The sequence below is a fragment of the Macaca mulatta genome, chromosome 19 (genome assembly GCF_049350105.2).
Source record: "Macaca mulatta isolate MMU2019108-1 chromosome 19, T2T-MMU8v2.0, whole genome shotgun sequence".
Taxonomy (NCBI): Eukaryota; Metazoa; Chordata; class Mammalia; order Primates; family Cercopithecidae; genus Macaca; species Macaca mulatta.
Genome location: NC_133424.1, coordinates 55,897,203 through 55,916,323, shown reverse-complemented (window position 1 = coordinate 55,916,323; position 19,121 = coordinate 55,897,203). Strand labels below are relative to the sequence as shown.

Below are 19,121 nucleotides of genomic sequence, written 5' to 3'. Positions count from 1 at the left end.
CTCTGTTGCCCAGGCTGGAGTGCAGTGGCACATTCAAGACTCACTGCAGTCTCGACCTCCTGGGCTCAAGAGATCCTCCTGCCTCAGCCTCTGCAGTAGCTGAGATGACAGGTGTGTGCCACCACGTGTGGCATAATTTTTGTATTTTTAGTAGAGATAGGGTTTCTCCATGTTGCCCCGGCTGGCCTTGAACTCCTGGTCTCAAGCAATCCACGTGCCTCGGCTTCCCAAAGTGCTGGGATTACAGGCCTGAGCCTCTGTGCCCAGCCAGCCTTGGGTGCATTTGTCCTCCTCAGCTTGTATCCCCAAGTATAAAATGAAGGTAGTAGGCCAGGCTCGGTGGCTCACGCCTGTAATCTCAACACTTTGGGAGGCTGAGGCAGGCAGGTTGTTTGAGCCGAGGTGTTCAAGAACAGTCTGGGCAACCTGGAGAAACCCAGTGTCTACTAAAAAAAAGAAATGGAGGTAGTAATGACTTTCTCACTGGGCAGCTTTGAGGGTGAAATTAAATGACCGGGTATAAAGTGTTTAGCACAGCTCTTGACTTCTAATCATCCCTTTTCATATACCAGTTATTTTCCTGTTTTTGCCCAGAGAGGAAAGGGTCTGGCTGAGACCTTTAACCTCTGCCCTCCACCCCGTAGCAAAGTGTTGGGGGGTGGCGGTACGCTTCCCTCAGTCTCTTGGCAGGTCTCTGACTCAGTTCAGGGCACCCCTTCCCCTTGTCCAGCTCCCCAAACCGGTCAGGGCCCTTCTGAAGGGCTCATTAGAGGGGAGACGTCCCCATCTCCATTCCTGCCTTCCTTTCTGAACTCCCAGGGTCTGGACATTAGAGAGGTGCCCACACAGCGGTGGCCAAGACTCCTCCAGTGGGGCAGGAATGAGGGGATCGAGGGAGACTGGGAGGTCGAGATGCTGAGTTCCACGAGGGTGGGGCCGGTGGGGCCGGGATGGCCGGATGCCGAAGCCGCGGGTGGGGCAAGCCCGTGGCTCCCTCCTCCCTCGGGAGCTGTTGGACCTGTTGTCCCCCCCTCCACTTCCGGGCTGCTGGGGAGGGGGACGGGGCGGCCTCTCTCCTCCCTCTTCCCCTGCCACCTGTCTCATAGGCAGAAGCGGCTGTGCCCAGCGCGCAGAGCGGAGCGCGCCGAAGCCTGAGCTGGTGAGGGGGCCGAGGCTGTGGGGAGGTGGCGGTTGGACTTCGGAATCTCAAGGACTCCGACTCCTGGCTTGTTCAGAGAAGGGCATCCTGGGAGCCCCGACTCCTGGACCCCTGGGTGAGGCGGCATGGGCGCTGTTGCCCTGCACAGTGGGGTCGGGACTAAGACTAAGGGGCTCTGGGAAGGACGGGGCGGGAGCCGAACTGCTGAGTCTCGGAGGGAGAAGATGGGTCGCTCTACGCGAGTCCAAGGGATTGTGGGGGGCCGCTGGGAGGGTTCAGGCCTGACACTTGGGAGATGAAGGAGGGGAGGCGGGGTCGAAGAGGCCAGTAGGGGGCGAGCTGCGACCCGGACTCAAATTCCGGTCCCGTCTCCGGGGGCGTGTTGCTTTGGAACCATCGAGCCCCGCCTCTGGAAACTTAAGGACACGCCTCCGTAACGCTCAGTTCAATCCTTTGAACTCTTAGGCCCCGCCTCCTGGGGGGGTCTCCGCGCCCCGGAGCAGACGCGAGCGGCGCTCAGCCCTCCTAGGCCCCGCCCCCGGAGCGCCTGGTCCCGCCCACCCCGCAGGAGCCCGAGAGGCCATGGGGACGCGGAGCAGCCCCGCCGAAGGGACCCCGCCGCCGCCGGTCCCGGAGTGCGACGTGGAGGTCCAGCCCCAGGGCTATCCCGAGGAGTCCCGGGAACAGGAGGGTCCCAAGGTACTTGCGGAACCTTCGAGCCGCGGAGGAGCTGAGAAGCAGGGGGAGGAAGAAGAAGTGGGAGAAGGCAGCAGCACTGAGAGCAGCCGCGACGCGGTGAGGGGCCCGAGGGTATCAGCGCGGGGGGCCTGGACCGACGGGGACTCAAGCAGGTGGCCGGACAGGTAGACAGGTAGAGGAAAACCAGAAAGACACAGACCCGGAGACAGGGAGAGAGACCCAGTGATAACAGAGACTACTGAGAGACAGACACCAGGACACGCAGCCAGAGAGGCAGAGACACAGACAGACAGAAACCAGATACATAACCAGATAGACACAGCCACGGGGAGGCCCCAAGAACGGAGACAAGACCCAAACGGGCGACAGAGACAGAGAGACGGGTATAGAGGAACCAGATAGGTGGCTCACGCCTGTAATCCCAGCACTTGGGGAGGCCAAGGGGAGGATCGCTTAAGCCCGGGAGTTCGAGACACGTCTGGGTAACATAGCAAATCCCCGTCTCTAGAAAAAAATAGGAAATTGTCCAAGCGCGGTGCCGCGTGCCTGTAATCCCACTTGCTCGGGAGGCTGAGGCAGGAGGATCGCTTGAACCCAGGAGTTGTAGGCTGCGGTGAACTATGATTGCGCCACTGCACCCCAGCCTGGGACAGAGCAGAACCTATCTGTAAACATGAGAGAGAGAGAGAGAGAGAGAAACAGAGAGAGAGAGAGAAAGAAAGAAAGAGAGAGAGACAAAGAAAGAGAGACAAAGAAAGAGAGAGAAAGAGAGAGAGAGAGAGAGAGACCAGATAGACAGAGACTCAGAGACAGAGGGATCCAGACCCAGGAGAGACTACTGAACAGAGAGAACCAAATGAGTTAGAGATGCAGAGAGATCAAGAACCAGACAGAGACCCAGAGACACGGAGACTGAGAGACAAAGACCCAAAAAAGACAGAGACACAGTGAGACTAGAGACAGAGAGTCAGAGAGAGGGGAATCGAGACAGAGGGAAACCCAGAAATAAACGGCAGAGATGCTCAGAGAAACAAATAGAGAAAAACCTCGAGAGAGGGACATACTCCGAGGGAGAAAGATCTAGTGATTCAGAGGCAGTGGACAGATACCGAATCTGAGAGACTGGGGTCGGGTGGAGAGAGAGAGAGATAGATCCAGGCACTACGAGAAAGTGACGCCAAGAGAATAGGGCCTGGATAGAGAAAAAGAAACACCTTTCATAAGTCGGCTTTACATCCGCCCACCCTCCATAGGGTACTGCAAGCCTCTGTGGTCCGTGTGGTTGGGTGGTCACTGGACTTGCACCCTCCCCCACTCCGACCTTGAATACAGGAGGCTGAGGCCCGGCGCGGTGGCTCACGCCTGTAGTTGTAGCACTTTGGGAGGCCGAGGTGGGAGAATCGCTTGAACCTAGGAGTTCGAGACCAGCCTGGGCAACATAGCATGACCCCCTCTCTACCAAAAAATAAAAATAAATAAATAAATAAATAAAAGATCTTGGGGTGGTAGTACGCGCCTGTAGTCACAGCTACCTAGGAGGCTGAGGCAGAAGGATCCCTTGAGCGCGGGGGGTCGATGCTGCAGTGAGCCGTAATCGCGCCACTGCACTCCAGCCAGTGAGACCCTATCTCAGGACAAAAAAACAAACAAACAAAAAAAAAACAAACAAAAAAAAAAAAAGAAAAGAAAGAAAGAAAAGAGCCTGCGACAGATTGTGGGAGTGGTGGTTGTGTTAGGTAAGTGGACTGAGACCCGCAGAGGGGGATGTTGGGTGGGGACCAGACCTACTTAGTGATTGCAGGGGGCGAGGCATCTCCACTTAACCACGCCCCCTCAACTTTAGCCCGAGGCTACGCCTCCGATAGCTACTGCGTCCACACCCGCCTCATCCACCTCTTCGGGGGAAGGGGTGCGAGGGGCGGCGCGGCGCCTGCGAGGACAGCAACTGGAGGCATTGACTCGCGTGGCCCTGATGGAGCAGCGAGTGAAGGAGCTACAGCGCCAGAGGAAGGAGCTAAGGATCGAGGTGAGGCTGCGGACCCCTTGGGAAGCCTGGCCCCAACTCAAGGGGAACCCGCAAAGCCGGACTCCCAGCCTTTTCCTCCGATGGGATCAGATTCTAGGCCCTCCGCTCTTCCTCCCTCCAAGTTCAGGTCCCTGGAGTCCATCCTTCCTTCGAATCCGGTAGTTAAGGCCCTGGGCCTCTTCCTTGGACCTAGGCGTCCGAGCCCCCAGCCCTGGCATTCTCTCCGCAGATGGAGGTGGAAGTGGCCTTGCTGCGGGGTGAGCTGGCTGGGGAGCGAGTGGCCGCTCGCCGGGAGGAGGAGCAGCTGCGGGAGCTGCTGGGGCAGCAGGCGGCCTCCGAGCAGCGCGGCCGCCAGCAGCGGGAACAGGTCTGTTTGGCTCACAGGGTCTTCAGCAGCAGCGTCCTTCCTGGTCCATGGATGTTGGTGTGCTCCTAGCCACCTGCGCCCCGGGGTTGTCCCCATTCCCCAAAGGAAGACATTTGGGCTTCCGAGAGAGTGAGGGGCAGATGCCCCTCCTGGTTTTCCTCCTCCCTCCCTGGGCGTGATTTTTGGGGTTCTTCCTTCGTCCCCTGTCCGTTTGCTATTTAAATGTGAGTGTGTGAAAAATTCCAAACCGGCCGGAAGCGGAGGCTCACGCCTGTAATCATAGCACTTTGGGAGGCCAAGGCGGGCTGATTGCCTGAGTTCAGGAGTTCGAGACCAGCCTGGGCAACATGGCGAAACCTCGTCTCTGCTTAAAAATACAAAAATTAGCAGGGCGTGGTGGCGGGTGCCTGTAGTCCCAGCTACTTGGGAGGCTGAGGCAGAAGAATCGCTTGAATCCGGGAGATGGAGATTGCAGTGAGCCAAAATTGCACCATTGCACTCCAGCAGCCTGGGCAACAAGAACGAGACTCCGTCTCAAAAAAAAAAAAAAAAAAGAAAGAAAAAGAAAACTTCCAAACCCACAATAGTCAGGCAGCTCCCATGTCCTGTGCCCACCAGCTTCAGCAATGATTAATATTCTTACATTCTCCTTTCATTATCTCCCATTTGTTTCCATCCCCAGTTTTAAAAGCCAATTCCAGACATCATGTGGCCTGTACATATGTTTACAGTGTATCAGTGACAGATAAGAAATCCTTTTTGGCTAGGCAAGGTGGCTCACACCTGTAATCCCAGTACTTGGGAGATGGCGGGGCACGGTGGGAGGATCGCTTGAGCCCAAGACTGTGAGACCAGCCTGGCAACATAATGAGACACTGTTTCTGTGAAAAATAAAAATACAATTAACCAGGCATGGTGGCATGTGCCTGTGGCCTCAGACTCAGAAGAGTGAGGTGGGAGGATCAATTGAGCCCAGAAGGTAGAGGCCGCAGTGAGCTGTGATCACAACACTGCACTCCAACCTGGATGACAGAGCAAGACCGTGTCTCCAAAAACAAAACAAAACAAAACAAAAAAAACCACTAATAAGTTCTTAGTATTGTCTTATTTCTGGTTAGTTTTTGTGTTTCCCAGAGTCTCAAAATGCCAGTTAACAGGTAGCTTGTTTGAATGAAGTCCCCAAAGGTCAGTGTGATTGGTTGATATGTCTTCCCTGTTGTTTTATCTCTGGTGGTTCCCACCCACTGTGTCTTCCCCATATTGTTTATTAGAAAAACCCAGTCTTCTGTCCCACAGGCAGAGCATGGCCAATTGCATGCCTGTGGTGCCCTTGATGCCTGTTTCTGCTAGCAAGTGTTGGTTAGAGGGAGAAGTTTGATCATATTCAGAAGTGCTTTAGTGCTTCCTGAGCCGGTGTCAGGAACCTCATCTCTGGTTGTCCAGACCTCATGAGGTCACCCTGGTCTCTCTCTCTCTTTTTTTTTTTCGTGAGATAGAGTTTCGCTCTTGTCACCCAGGCTGGAGTACAATGGCGTGATCTTGGCTTATCGCAACCGCCACCTCCCAGGTTCAAGCGATTCCCCTGCCTCAGCCTCCCCAGTAGCTGGGATTACAGGCATGCGCCACCATGTCTGGCTAATTTTGTATTTTTAGTAGAGATGGGGTTTCTCCATGTTGGTCAGGCTGGTCTCGAACTCTTAACCTCAGGTGATCTGCCTGCCTTGGCCTCCCAAAGTGCTGGGATTACAGGCATGAGTCACTGCAGTTCAAGGCCATCCTGACCAACATGATGAAACCCCATCTCTACTAAAAATACAAAAAATTAGCCGGGTGTGGTGGTAGGCACCTGTAATCCCAGCTATTTGGGAGGCTGAGGCAGGAGAATCGCTTGAACCTGGGAGGTGGAGGTTGCAGCTCCCAGGAGCCGAGATCACAGCACTGCCCTCCAGCCTGGGCAACAAGAGCAAAACTCCATCTCAAAAAAAAAACTTCTATCTGAAGATTGTAACATCATCAGCGGTCATTACTTGGGTTGGTTACCATTATAGGTTGGAAAATGGTGACTTGTGATTTTGTCAGTTTTTTATTTGCAAGTGTTGTGTATGTTGGAATTTTCTGAGGCTGGGTCCTGGGCCCTCATTTATCCTCAAGGATCACGTATTTCTCCCAGGCCTTCTCTCCAAAGAGAGAAATGTACCCTTCTTCCTAGGGTACTGGCTACTAGGTACTCCTTTCTCACCCAGATCCAGAAATCTCAGTTGCAGCCCCTCCTCCCTCTGTCCCAGGAGTCCAGGCCCCCAGCTCCTCCTCCCTCAAACCCAGGAGTCCAGACCCCCAGCTCCTCCTTCCTTAGATCCAGGAATCCAGGCCCCAGCCCCTCCCTCCTCTGACCCAGGAGTCTGGCTGCTTCTCATTCACCATATCCAAAGCTGACCTCAGCAACTCCCTTCTCCACACTGTTTGTCTTGCTGTCCCTTTGGTCACCAGGCCAGAGTCCTGGACTTTGCCCTGCACACTTCCCTATCTCTCACCTCCAAGCCCATCAGCCACCATGTCCTATCCATTCTGCTTCCTGATCTTCTCTGTCTAGTCCATCTATTTTTCAGCCCTACCACCCAGGCCCCAGCTTAGGTCTCACCCTCACTGCTTGGAGGACTCCCGAGGGAGCTGCTCTCCACCTCTCTAACCCACCTCCCTGAGGGATGATTCCTAGTTCCTACTCCATCCTTTCAGTCCTTCTGAGGTTCCCCATATCCCCAGGTTGACCAAACCCCCCGTGAGCTGGACGAGCTGGCCTTCCCACTATCCTCTCCCACCACATTCTTCCCACCATGTTCTTCCCACCACCACATCCTCTTCCTCCCTGGCTGGAGTTTGTCCCCCAGACTTCTTGTACTTTTCAACTTTCATGCATTTGTGCCAAGCTGTTTCCTCTGCCCAAAATGCTCTTCTAGCTCCTTTTATTTTCCCAGATCCAAATGCTCCCTGATTGTTTTGTTTTATTTCATTTTTGAGACAGGATCTCAGTCTGTCACCCAGGCTGGAGTGCAGGCTGCAGCCTCAACCTTTGGCTGACATTGTTCCTCATTCTAGGTTCCCACAGTCTCTGGATTTTACTGCCCCAATCCTTCCAACTGGCTGTGGTCCCACCTGGAGGGCAGGGCCCAGATACAATCCACTTCTGCATCCACCGTATCACATAGCAAGAATATGTTTTGCATTCATTTCTTTTCTCTCTTTCTTTTTCCCTTCCTTCCTTCCCCCCTTTCTCTCTTTCTTTTCTTTCTCTCTCCTTTCTTTCTCTCTCACTTTCTTTTTTTTTTTTGAGACGGAGTCTCGCTCTGTTGCCCAGGCTGGAGTGCAGTGGCACGATCTTGGCTCACTGCAAGCTCTGCCTCCTGGGTTCACACCATTCTCCTGCCTCAGCCTCCGGAGTAGCTGGGACTACAGGCGCCCACCACCACTCCCTGCTAATTTTTTGTATTTTTCGTAGAGACGGGGTTTCACCGTGTTAGCCAGGATGGTCTCGATATCCTGACCTTGTGATCCGCCCGCCTCGGCCTCCCAGAGTGCTGGGATTACAGGCGTGAACCACCGCGCCTGGCCTCTCCCTTCCCTTCCCTTCCCTTCCCTTCCCTTCCCTTCCCTTCCCTTCCCTTCCCTTCCCTTCCCTCCCCTCCCCTCCCCTCCCCTCCCCTCCCCTCCCCTCCCCTCCCCTCCCCTCCCCTCCCCTCCCCTCCCCTCCCCTCCTTTTTCTTTCTCCTCCTTTCCTTTCTTTTTCTTTCTTTTTCTCTTCCTTCTCTTCTCTTCTTTCTCTTCTTTTCTGAGACAGGGTCTCCCTCTGTCACCCTGACTGGAACAGTGATGCAAACATAGCTCCCTGCAGCCTCAATCTCCCTGGCTCCAGGAATCCTCCCACCTCAGCCTCCTGAGTAGCTGGAACTACAGGCATGCACTAACACACTCCACTAATTTTTTTGTTTTTTGTAGAGATTGGCTCCCCCTATGTTGCCCAGGCTAATCTCAAACACCTGGGCTCAAGAGAGCTTCCTGCCTTGGCCTCCCAAAGCGCTAGGATTACAGGTGTGAGCCACCACACCTGGCCTCATTCATTTCTTTAAAATCGTGGCTCTGACTGTGAGGCAGGCCTGCATAGGAGTGAACCACATAGATGAAGTCCCTGCCTTTGTAAAGCTGACACCCCAGGCAGGCTCTGAGATGTGGCCGGCCGCTGCTTCCCCCTCTACGCTCAAGCTGAGGCTGAGAACCTGGTTGTTCTTTCAGGAACAGAGGCGGCTGAGCCAGGAACGGGATCGCCTAGAGGGTCTTCGCCAGAGACTCCGGGAGGCCCAGGGACAGCTCGACTCCCAGCCAGAGGACCAGCGCGAGCGGCTTCTGCAGCGTGTGCAGGAGGTAATGGCCCTCTGGTTCTATCTTTTTTGTTTTTGAGACAGAGTCTTGCCCCATTGCCCAGGCTGGAGTGCAGTGGTGCGATCTCGGCTCACTGCAACCTCCGCCTTCCAGGTTCAAGCGATTCTCCCAACTCAGCCTCTCGTGTAGCTGGGACTACAGGTGCGCACCACCACACCCGGCTAATTTTTGGAATTTTAGTAGAGACAGGGTTTCACTGTGTTGGCCAGGCTGGTCTCGAACTCCTGACAGGTGATCCACCTGCCTCAGCCTTCCAGAGTGCTGGGATTACAGGTGTGAGCCACTGTGCCCAGCTGGCCCTCTGGTTTTTAGCCCCCTCCTCCCCCAGGACCCAGGAATCCGGGTCTTCAGTCACCTTATTCCTCTGACCAGGAGTCCCAGCCCCAGCACCCTACTCCCCGGGGCGCTAGGGATCCAGACCTCCAGCCTTTTTGTGTTCCGACCTATAGATGAGGGAACAACTGGATGTGGCCCAACGCGCCTATGAGGACCTGGAGTTCCAGCAACTGGAGCGGGAGAGCCGGCAGGAGGAGGAGGATCGGGACCGCCCTGGGCCCCAGGCGCCAGACCCCAAGGTCCAGGAACTTCAGGCCAGCACGGCGCAGCACAGAGTGAGTCATGCCCGACCAGCGCTGCCCCCTTTGCTGTTCCTCTCTGTCTCCCCTGCTCTGTGTCTGCCTTTTTCTCTGTCCTCGTTTCCTACCTGTCATGTTCTTCTGAATAGTAACAACAAGAGCTGGTACTGATGAAACATTTACTATGTGCCAGATATGGTCCTGAATGTTTCATGAGCATTTCCTCATTGAATCCTTACAACAAACCTATTGAGGCAAGTCCTATTACGTTGTTTTTTTTTTTTTTTTTCCATGTTATAAATAAAGAAGCTGAAGGTCAAGATGCTTAAGTAATCTTTTCAAAGTTTCTTTAGTAAGGGATAGAGCCAGGAGTTTTTTATTTTTATTTATTTATTTATTTTTATTTTTATTTATTTATTTATTTTTTTTATTTATATATTTTTTTTTTTGGAGACGGAGTCTCGCTCTGTCGCCCAGGCTGGAGTGCAGTGGCCGGATCTCAGCTCACTGCAAGCTCCGCCTCCCGGGTCTACGCCATTCTCCTGCCTCAGCCTCCCGAGTAGCTGGGACTACAGGCGCCCGCCACCTCGCCCGGCTAGTTTTTTGTATTTTTTAGTAGAGACGGGGTTTCACTGTGTTAGCCAGGATGGTCTCGATCTCCTGACCTCGTGATCCGCCCGCCTCGGCCTCCCAAAGTGCTGGGATTACAGGCTTGAGCCACCGCGCCCGGCCTATTTTTATTTTTTGAGATAGGGTCTCACTTTGTCACCCAGGCTGGAGTGCAGTGACATGTTCACAGCTCACTGCAGCCTCGACCTCCTGTGCTTAAGCGATCCTCCCACCTCAGCCTCTCGAGTAGCTGGGACCACAGGTACGAGCCCCCACACCTGGATAAGTTTTGTATTTTTAGTAGAGATGGGGTTTCACCTGGTCTCAAACTCTTGGGCTTAAGCAATCCTCCCACCTTGGCCTCTCAAGGTACTGGGATTACAGGCATGAGCCACCGTGCCTCGCCACAGCCAGGATTTGAACAAACTTGGTATTCACCACCACATTCTTTGCCTCTGTTCCAAAAAGATGCTCCATAGATCCCTCCTGGGAGCTTCACATTCAAGGGTCTGACTTGTCAGACCCTTGGGAAAAAAATGGGCATGTTTGACCATATTTAACACAGAGTTTCCCAAAGTTTTGGATTAGAAAGCTCGACCGGGCTCAGTGGCTCACACCTGTAGTCTCAGCACTTTGGGAGGCTGAGGCAGGCAGATCACCTGAGGTTGGGAGTTCGAGACCAGCCTGACCAACATGGAGAAAGCCCGTCTCTATTAAAAATACAAAATTAGCCGAGCGTGGTGGCGCATGCCTGTAATCCCAGCTACTTGGGAGGCTGAGGCAGGAGAATTGCTTGAATCTGGGAGGCAGAGGTGGCGGTGAGCCGAGACTGAGCCATCGCACTTCAGCCTGGGCAACAAGAGCGAAACTGCGTCTCAAAAAAAAAAAAAAAAAGCTCTTCTGTGGGTTTCCTTTCCCCATCTGTTTCTGGATCTTTTTCCTGTCTCACTGGCTTTTCCTTTGTCTCGGGTTGTCTCTATTTGTCTCTGTTCTATTTCTATCTTTTCTTTTCCCTGAATCTTTGTCTACATCTCTGTCTTTTGGGGCCTGTCTTGGTTGCTGTTCTCTCTGTCCATCCCTTTCTCTTCATCTTTCCCAGATCTCTTCTGGACCCTCAAAAGGGAAGAGGGTCCAGGGAGCTGAACGCTGGGTCCCCAGCCCTGGATGCTCCGATCCCGTGGTCTCTGGGAGGGGCTGGAGCAAACCCCAGCCCTCCAGGCAGACGTGGTTCTGTGGGAGGGTGGCTGGGGCCTTGGCAGATGAGTAACCGGGACAGGGTGCTCTGCAGCGCCGAATCCGGGTCCTGGAAGAGCAGCTCAAGTCACTGGGGGAACAGATGGCAGCCGAGAGCCGGGGGCTGAGCCGGAAGAAGGAGGAGGCCCTTCAGGCCCTGTCACAGGTGAGCTCCCTGGCACCTGCCCTACCATCCTCACTTCCCCCTGGGGCACCCCACCACCTCCCCGCACCCCGGATGTCTCCTGACATTAGGGAAAGCAGCTAGGACAGCCCATTCTGACTTTGACACGTAGCTGTCCATATCTTCTGGTAGGAACGGAGCCGGCTGCTCGAGCTCAATTGCCTTCAGGGAACACCTGGCGGGGACTTCTCTGAGGCCAACCCAGCCCTCACTAAGGTATGGGGATTTTGTATGCCTCTCGGTCCCTCCTCCCTCAGACTGGAAAGTCCAGGCCCTTGCTCCTCCCTCAGACCCAGGAGTCCAGACCCTAGCCCCTCCTCCCTCAGATCAGGGGTCCTGCCCTGAGCCCCCTCCTCCCTCAGACCCAGGAGTCCAGGCCCCAGCCCCTCCTCCCTCAGACCCAGGAGTTCAGGCCCCAGTCCCTCCTCCCTCAGACCCTGGAGTCCAGGCCCCCAGCCCCTCCTCCTTCAGACCCAGGAGTCCAGGCCCCCAGCCCCTCCTCCCTCAGACCCAGGAGTCCAGGCCCCAGCCCCTCCTCCCTCAGACCCAGGAGTCCAGGCCCCAGTCCCTCCTCCCTCAGACCCTGGAGTCCAGGCCCCCAGCCCCTCCTCCCTCAGACCCAGGAGTCCAGGCCCCCAGCCCCTCCTCCCTCAGACCCAGGAGTCCAGGCCCCCAGCCCCTCCTCCCTCAGACCCAGGAGTCCAGGCCCCCAGCCCCTCCTCCCTCAGACCCAGGAGTCCAGGCCCCCAGCCCCTCTTCCCTCAGACCCCGGAGTCCAGGCCCCCAGCCTTCCTCCCTCAGACCCAGGAGTCCAGGCCCCCAGCCTTCCTCCCTCAGACCCAGGAGTCCGGCCCCCAGCCCCTCCTCAGGGAGCCAGCAGTCTCTGCCCACAGCCCTATGCTGGGAGACTGGACACTAAGGACCACATTCCATCTCTCCTTAGTTTTTCTTTCTGAGAAATGGGTGGCACTAGAGGCATGGGCCAGAGCGTGTGGGAACTTATGGTTGCTCTGGGGTCCCTCCTGCTCCCACGAACTTTTACCCCCTCTCCTGCAGCTGCTGTTCACCCAGAAGACAGACCACCAGCTACTGGTGCTCCAGGACCCCGCGGCCCACTCCGCTGCCACCCCTACTTCTTCTTGCCTCTTCTCTGTCCACAGCTCCCTGCAGGTACCTCCCCCACTGCCTCTGTTTCCCCATATGTCTTATTGGTCAGCGGGGAGGGAGGGGCTAGGAGCAGAGTCCCCAAACTGGGGTCTCCAGAACTTCCACTCTGATTTTCTATACGGGGGTGGGGGGATAGGAAAGGCTGGCCAAGAGGATATTCCTATGACTCCAGCTTTATTATTATTATTTTTTTCTGCGTAACACCCACCCCTGCCCTGGTGAAATGGGAACATGTGCACCTAGGAGTAGACTTTAAAAGCAACCGAACAGTGTATTTTAATAAGAAGGTCTCCCCTTCTCAGAAGTAATGCAGCTACTTGTGTTTTGAGAATCCTTCTAGACTTCCTTAAAACTGTGGGGATCGGGGGGCAGCTCATTAACAGTTACAACAGACGGCCAGCACGGTGGCTCATGCCTGTAATCCCAGCACTTTGGGAGGGCAAGGTGGGCGGATAGCCTGAGGTCAGGAGTTCGAGAGCAGCCTGGCCAGGATGGTGAAATCCCATCTCTACCAAAAATACAAAAATTAGCCCGGCATGGTGATGTGAGGCTGAGGCACGAGAATTGCTTGAACCTGAGAAGGCAGAGGTTGCAGTGAGCCGAGATTAGGCCACTGTACTCCAGCCTGGGCGACAGAGTGAGACTTTGTCTCAAAAAAAAAAAAAAAATCCCTAATCTAAAATGCTCGAAAATCTGAAACTCTTTGAGTGCCTACATGATGCTCCAAGGAAATGCACATTGGAGCAGTTTGGGTTTCAGAGTTTTAGGTTACAGATGCTCAACCCAAATATTCCAAAATCTGAAAGAAAATCCCAAATCTGAAACCTTTCTGGTCCCAAGTATTTCCGAGAAGGGATATTCAACCCGTCCTTTTGAAAAAGATGTGTATTAGCTACTAGTTGGCTTTTCTTTTTAAAAATGATATATTTTGAACATATTTATGGGGTACATATGATGTTACATGCATAGAATACATAATAAGTCAGGGTATTTGGGGTATCCATCTCAAGTATTTATCACTTCTGTATGTTGAGAACATTTCAAGTCCTCTTCTAGCATTTTTTTTTTTTTTTTTTTTGACAGAGTCTCACTCTGTTGCCCAGGCTGGAGTGCAATGGTGGGATCACAGCTCACTGCAGCCTCAACCTACCAGGCTCAGGTGATCCTCCCTGAGTAGCTGGGACCACAGGCACGCACCATGTACAACCACACACCACCTTGCACCACCACACACAACCACCCACCACCACGCACAACCACGCACCAGCACACCTCATGCACCACACACAGCCACGCATCACCACACACCGCCATGCACCGCCACACACAACCGCGCATCGCCACGCACCGCCATGCACCGCCATGCACCACCACGCACAACCACGCACAACCACGCACAAGCACGCACTACCAAGCACAGCTGATTTTTGAAGTTATTTTGGTACAGATGAGGTCTCCCTATGTAGCCCAAGCTGGTCTTGAACCCTTGGGCTCAAGTGGTCCTCCTGCTTTAGCCTCCCAAATTGCTGGGGTTACAGGCATGAGCCACCATGCATGGGCCCAATTTGTAGCAATAGGGTCTCACTGGCTTTTATTTATTTATTTATTTGTTTGAGACAGAGTTTCACTCTTGTTGATCAGGCTGGAGTACAATGATGTGATCTCAACTCACTGCAACCTCCGCCTCCTGGGTTCAAGTGATTCTCTAGCCTCAGCCTCCTGAGTAGCTGGGATTATAGGCGTGTGCTACCACACCTGGCTAATTTTTGTATTTTTAATAGAGATGGGGTTTTGCCATGTTGGCCAGGCTGGTCTTGAACTCCTGACCTCAAGTGATCTGCCTGCCTTGGCCTCCCAAAGTGCTGGGATTACAGGTGTGATCCACTATGCCTGGCCCACAGGTTTTTATTTTTTGACTTAACTCTATCTTGGAGATTGTTTTATATTGATATATTTAGAGTTGCCTCATTTTTAATGACTTTACAATAATAATAATAATATTAACAAAAGCAATAATAATAACAATGGTTTTATTGAGTCATTATAGTGTGCAAGGCGTGGTTGCAAATGCTTCATGCTGATTGGCTTACTGATTTGTCTTTGCAACAAATCTGTGAGCTAGGTTCTTGTTTCCATGGCAAAAACACCATGACAGAGAGGTTAAGTTGTTTAACCAGCTAGTATGTGGAAGAGCTGGGATTTGAACCCAGGAACTCTGTGTTCAGAACCTAGGTTCTTTTTCCCTTTTTTTTTTTTTTTTTTTTGAGATAGGGTCTGCCTCTGTCACCCAGGCCAGAGTGCAGTGACATGATCTGCCTCCCAGGCTCAAGCCATCCCACACCTTAGCCTCTGGAGTAGCTGGGACTACAGCCACCACACCCAGCTGATTTGTGTATGTGTGTGTGTAGAGACGGGGTTTTGCCATGTTGCCCAAGCTGGTCTTGAACTCCTGAGCTCAAGCAATCTTCCTGCCTCAGCCTCCCAAAGTGCTGGGATTACAGGTGTGAGCCACCACGCCCAACCTCCTAGAGCCTAGGTTCTTAATCACTCTGGGCTTGACATTCCACTGTGGGGACATGGAACAGCCCTCCCTCTGCAAGTTGTGATTTGAGGTTTTTATCAACTTTAAGCAATGCTGTTAAGAATACGAGTGTGTGGGCCGGGCATGGTGGCTCATGCCTATAATCCCAGCACTTTGGGAGGCTGAGGCGGGTGGATCACCTGAGGTCAGGAGTTTGAGACCTGGGCGACAGAGTAAGACTGTGTCTCAAAAATAAATAAATAAATAAATAATAACAGTGTGCGGCAGCTCATGCCTGTAATCCAGCACTTTCAGAGGCTGAGGTGGGTGGATCCCTTGAGGTCAGGAGTTCAAAACCAGCCTGGCCAACTTGGTGAAACCCCATCTCTACTAAAAATACAAAAAATTGGCTGGGCGCGGTGGCTCACGCCTGTAATCCCAGCACTTTGGGAGGCTGAGACAGGCGGATCACAAGGTCAGGAGTTCGAGACCAGCCTGGCCAACATGGTGAAACCCTGTTTCTACTAAAAATACAAAAATTAGCGAGGTGTGGCGCACATCTGTAGTCCCAGCTACTCAGGAGGCTGAGGCAGGAGAATTGCTTGAACCCAGGAGGTGCAGGTTGCAGTGAGCCGAGATCATGCCACTGCACTCCAGCCTGGGTGACGGAGTTAGGCTTTGTTTAAAAAAAAAAAAAAAAATCAGCTGGGTGTGCTGGTGCATGCCTATAATCCCAGTTACTCAGGAGGCTGAGGCAGGAGAATAGTTTGAACCCAGGAGATGGAGGTTTCAGTGAGCCAAGGTCGCACCACTGCATGCCAGCCTTGGCGACAGAGTGAGACTCTGTGGCGGGGCGCAGTAGCTCACGCCTGTAATCCCAGCACTTTGGGAGGCCGAGGCGGGCAGATCATGAGGTCAGGAGATGGAGACCATCCTGGCTAACATGGTGCAACCCCGTCTCTACTAAAAAACAAACAAACAAAAAATCAGCCGGGCATGGTGGCGGGTGCCTGTAGTCCCAGCTACTCGGGAGGCTGAGGCAGGAGAAGGGCATGAACCTGGGAGGCGGAGCTTGCAGTAAGCCAAGATCGTGCCACTGCATTCCAGCCTGGGCAACACAGCAAGACTCCGTCTCAAAAAAATATATATATTGTTATTTACTAATCAATATTAATAATACTAATTTTAACACACTTAATATAGGTCAGGGTCTATTCTAAACCATTTTATCACTTTGAACCTTATGGAATTGCTATTACTTGGAGGCAAGAAACAGTTGTATACTGGCAATTCCCCTGGCTCAACCTAATATATAAAATTTCATTTTTTCTTGGGAAGAACCCCCACAAGCAGGTTCCGTCATTATTCAGGTGAAGGGTTAGCAGATGTTCTTCTGTATGGGAAATTAACTTTCTAGCTGCTACCCCTGGAAACCTGATGAAGGCAGGTGTCAGCTGTGTTGCCAGGCAACGTGACTTAGAATAGCAATTACCCTTATTAGTAAATTGCATATATGAAAATACTTGGTGGGACGCCATGTCCAGTCCTATGGAGTTGTCACCTGAGTTGTTGGCTCCTGTGCACAGGAGGCCTCTAAGCCCAGGTGTACCCTGTACCCACCAATGTGGATCTCATTGCTTAGCTCCTGGATCTCACCTGGGGGCCACCCATGCTTCTACATGCATTGTGTGAGGTCACTCGTTTAATTCTTGCAACAACCCAGGAAGGGCAGTGAGATGTTACCCACTTTACAGAGAGGACACCTCGCTTGAGAAGAGAAATGACTTGTCTACGACATGCACCCAGGAAGTGGCAGAGCTGGGATTTGAACCCGAACCGGCCTGTTTCTATGGCCTGCTGATGGCTTATGCGGTTCCTACAACATAAGTGCCATGCAGACAAAGCTGGGGTCTGTCCTGCCCACTTGGTTCCTCAGTGCCAAGTATCTAAGATCTCCCAGCTAGGAAGTGCTGGGAATATGGCTGAAAGGAAGGAAAAAGTCAAGAAAAGTCAAGAAAAAGTCAAGAAAAAGTCAGGGATTTGAGCCTCAGTTTCCTCTCCATGAAGTGGAGCTAACATTTCTCAACTCCCAGAGTTTTTATTTTTAATTTTTTAATTTTTAAGATAGTCTCGCCGGGCGCGGTGGCTCACGCCTGTAATCCCAGCACTTTGGGAGGCTGAGGCGGGCGGATCACAAGGTCAGGAGATCGAGACCATCCTGGCTAACACGGTGAAACCCCGTCTCTACTAAAAATACAAAAAATTAGCCGGGTGTGGTGGCGGGCACCTGTGGTCCCAGCTACTCGGGAGGCTGAGGCAGGAGAATGGCGTGGGCCCGGGAGGCGGAGCTTGCAGTGAGCCGAGATCGCGCCACTGCACTCCAGCCTGGGCGACAGAGCGAGACTCCGTCTCAAAAAAAAAAAAAAAAAAAAAAAAAAAAAAAAAAGACAGTCTCGCTTTGTCGCCCAGGCTGGAGTGAAGTGTATGGTGCGATCTTGGCTCACTGCAGCCTCTACCTCCTAGCCTCAAGTGATTCTCTGCCTCAGTCCCCCAGGTAGCTGGGATTACAGGCATGCGCCACCACGCCAGGCTAATTTCTGTATTCTTTGTAGACATAGGGTCTCACTATATTGCAAATTCCTGAGTTCAAGTGATCTGCCTTCCCCGGGCCTCCCAAAGTGCTAGGATTACAGGTGTGAGCCTTCATGCCTGGCCCATTATTTTCTTACCCATGATTCCCCTTAACCCCTAAATATTCCTAAATTTACTACCTAATGTCAAGCCCATTCTCTTATACAACCACAGTTCAATGATCAATTTCAGGAAACTAACACTGAGACAATACTATTAGAATCCACAGATCTTATTTATAATTTGTCAGTTGTTCCACCAATGTTTTTCCCCCCCTTTCTTTCTTTCTCCTTCCTTCCTTCCTTCCTTCCTTCCTTCCTTCCTTCCTTCCTTCCTTCCTTCCTTCCTTCCTTTTCTTTCTTTCCTCCCTCCCTCCCTTCCTTTTCTTTCCTCCCTCCCTCCCTCCCTCCTTCCTTCCTTCCTTCCTTCCTTCCTTCCTTCCTTTCTCTCTCTCTCTCTCTCTGTCTCTCTCTCTGTCTCTCTCTCTGTCTGTCTCTCTGTCTCTCTCTCTGTCTCTCTCTCTCTCTCTCTCTCTCTCTTTCTTTTGGCTCACTTGCTCTTTCTTTCTATTTTTTTTGGCAGAGTCTTGCTCTGTCGCCCAGGCTGGAGTGCAGTGGTGTGATCTCGGCTCACTGCAACTTCTGCCTCCCTGGTTTAAGCGATTCTCCTGCCTCAGCCTCCTGAGTAGCTGCAATTACAGGTGCCCAACACCGCGCCCAGCTAATTTTTGTATTTTTAGTAGAGACAGGGTTTCACCATGTTGACCAGGCTGGTCTTGAACTCCCGACCTCAGATGATCCGCCTGCCTTGGCCTCCCAGAGTGCTGGAATTACAGGAATGAGCCACTGTTCCTGGTCCCACCAGTGTTTTTTTCTAGCAAAAAATTCACAAAAAGAAAACAAACTTTTTTTTCTTGGCTCAGGAACACAGGTTGCATTTAGTTGTCGTGTTTATTTGTTTTTAAAAAGTTAACATTATCCTCATTCAAAATTCACATGGTGTGGGAGGATATTCAGAGAAGACTCTGCGGCTCTTGTTCCCCCTCCTACGCTGTTCACTTCCTGAGGGTCACCAGGGTTCCCAATTTCCCATGTGTTCCCCGGAGATATTCTGTGTTGACACAGCTAGTCATGTACATACTTTTCCCCTCTTTTTATGCATACCTAGTTTATTCTACGCTGTTCTGTACTTGCTTTAAAAAAAAAAACTTTAAGAGACAGATCTCACTGTCGCCCAGGCTAGAGTGCAGTGACGCGATCATGGCTCACTGCAGCCTCAACCTCCTGGGCTCAAGTGATCCTCCGACCTCAGCCTCCCAAGTAGCTGGGACTACAGGTGCACGCTACCACACCTGGCCTTGCTTTTCTCTTGGATATTATGTTGTGTTTTTTCTTTCTTTCTTTCTTTTTTGGATCTTATGTTCTCTCTGGATATAGGATGCATCTTCCTCTTGTTCTACACCGCAGAATTGTCCGTGGAGTCAGCTGGGCGCGGTGGCTCATGTCTGTAATCCCAGCAC

The 19,121-nt window shown here is 52.5% G+C and overlaps 1 protein-coding gene and 1 long non-coding RNA gene across 8 annotated transcripts in view; one reads left to right on the top strand and one right to left on the bottom strand.

The window, feature by feature from the left end:
* The first annotated feature begins 1,002 nt into the window (after window positions 1-1,002).
* Window positions 1,003-19,121, top strand: part of PHLDB3 (pleckstrin homology like domain family B member 3) — a 32,733-nt gene continuing 14,614 nt past the window's right edge. For 2 of the 7 annotated variants that reach the window (XM_077983128.1, XM_077983127.1), the window contains exons 1-9: window positions 1,007-1,159; window positions 1,625-1,954; window positions 3,702-3,884; window positions 4,114-4,251; window positions 8,536-8,664; window positions 9,132-9,293; window positions 11,155-11,265; window positions 11,416-11,499; window positions 12,340-12,453. In XM_077983128.1, coding sequence (XP_077839254.1) covers window positions 1,742-1,954; window positions 3,702-3,884; window positions 4,114-4,251; window positions 8,536-8,664; window positions 9,132-9,293; window positions 11,155-11,265; window positions 11,416-11,499; window positions 12,340-12,453 — 1,134 coding nt within the window. In that variant the 5' untranslated portion in view covers window positions 1,007-1,159; window positions 1,625-1,741. Of the gene's footprint in view, window positions 1,275-1,624; window positions 1,955-3,701; window positions 3,885-4,113; window positions 4,252-8,535; window positions 8,665-9,131; window positions 9,294-10,992; window positions 10,996-11,142; window positions 11,266-11,415; window positions 11,500-12,339; window positions 12,454-19,121 lie in introns of all 7 variants that reach the window. The other 5 variants (XM_077983125.1, XM_015124152.3, XM_077983126.1 and 2 more) reach the window with 5 other exon arrangements.
* On the bottom strand, window positions 1,734-17,432 carry LOC144337567 (uncharacterized). The gene is made up of 2 exons (XR_013410777.1): window positions 17,123-17,432; window positions 1,734-2,271 (listed from the first exon to the last, which is right to left on the bottom strand). It is a non-coding gene; the product is annotated as an uncharacterized LOC144337567 (long non-coding RNA).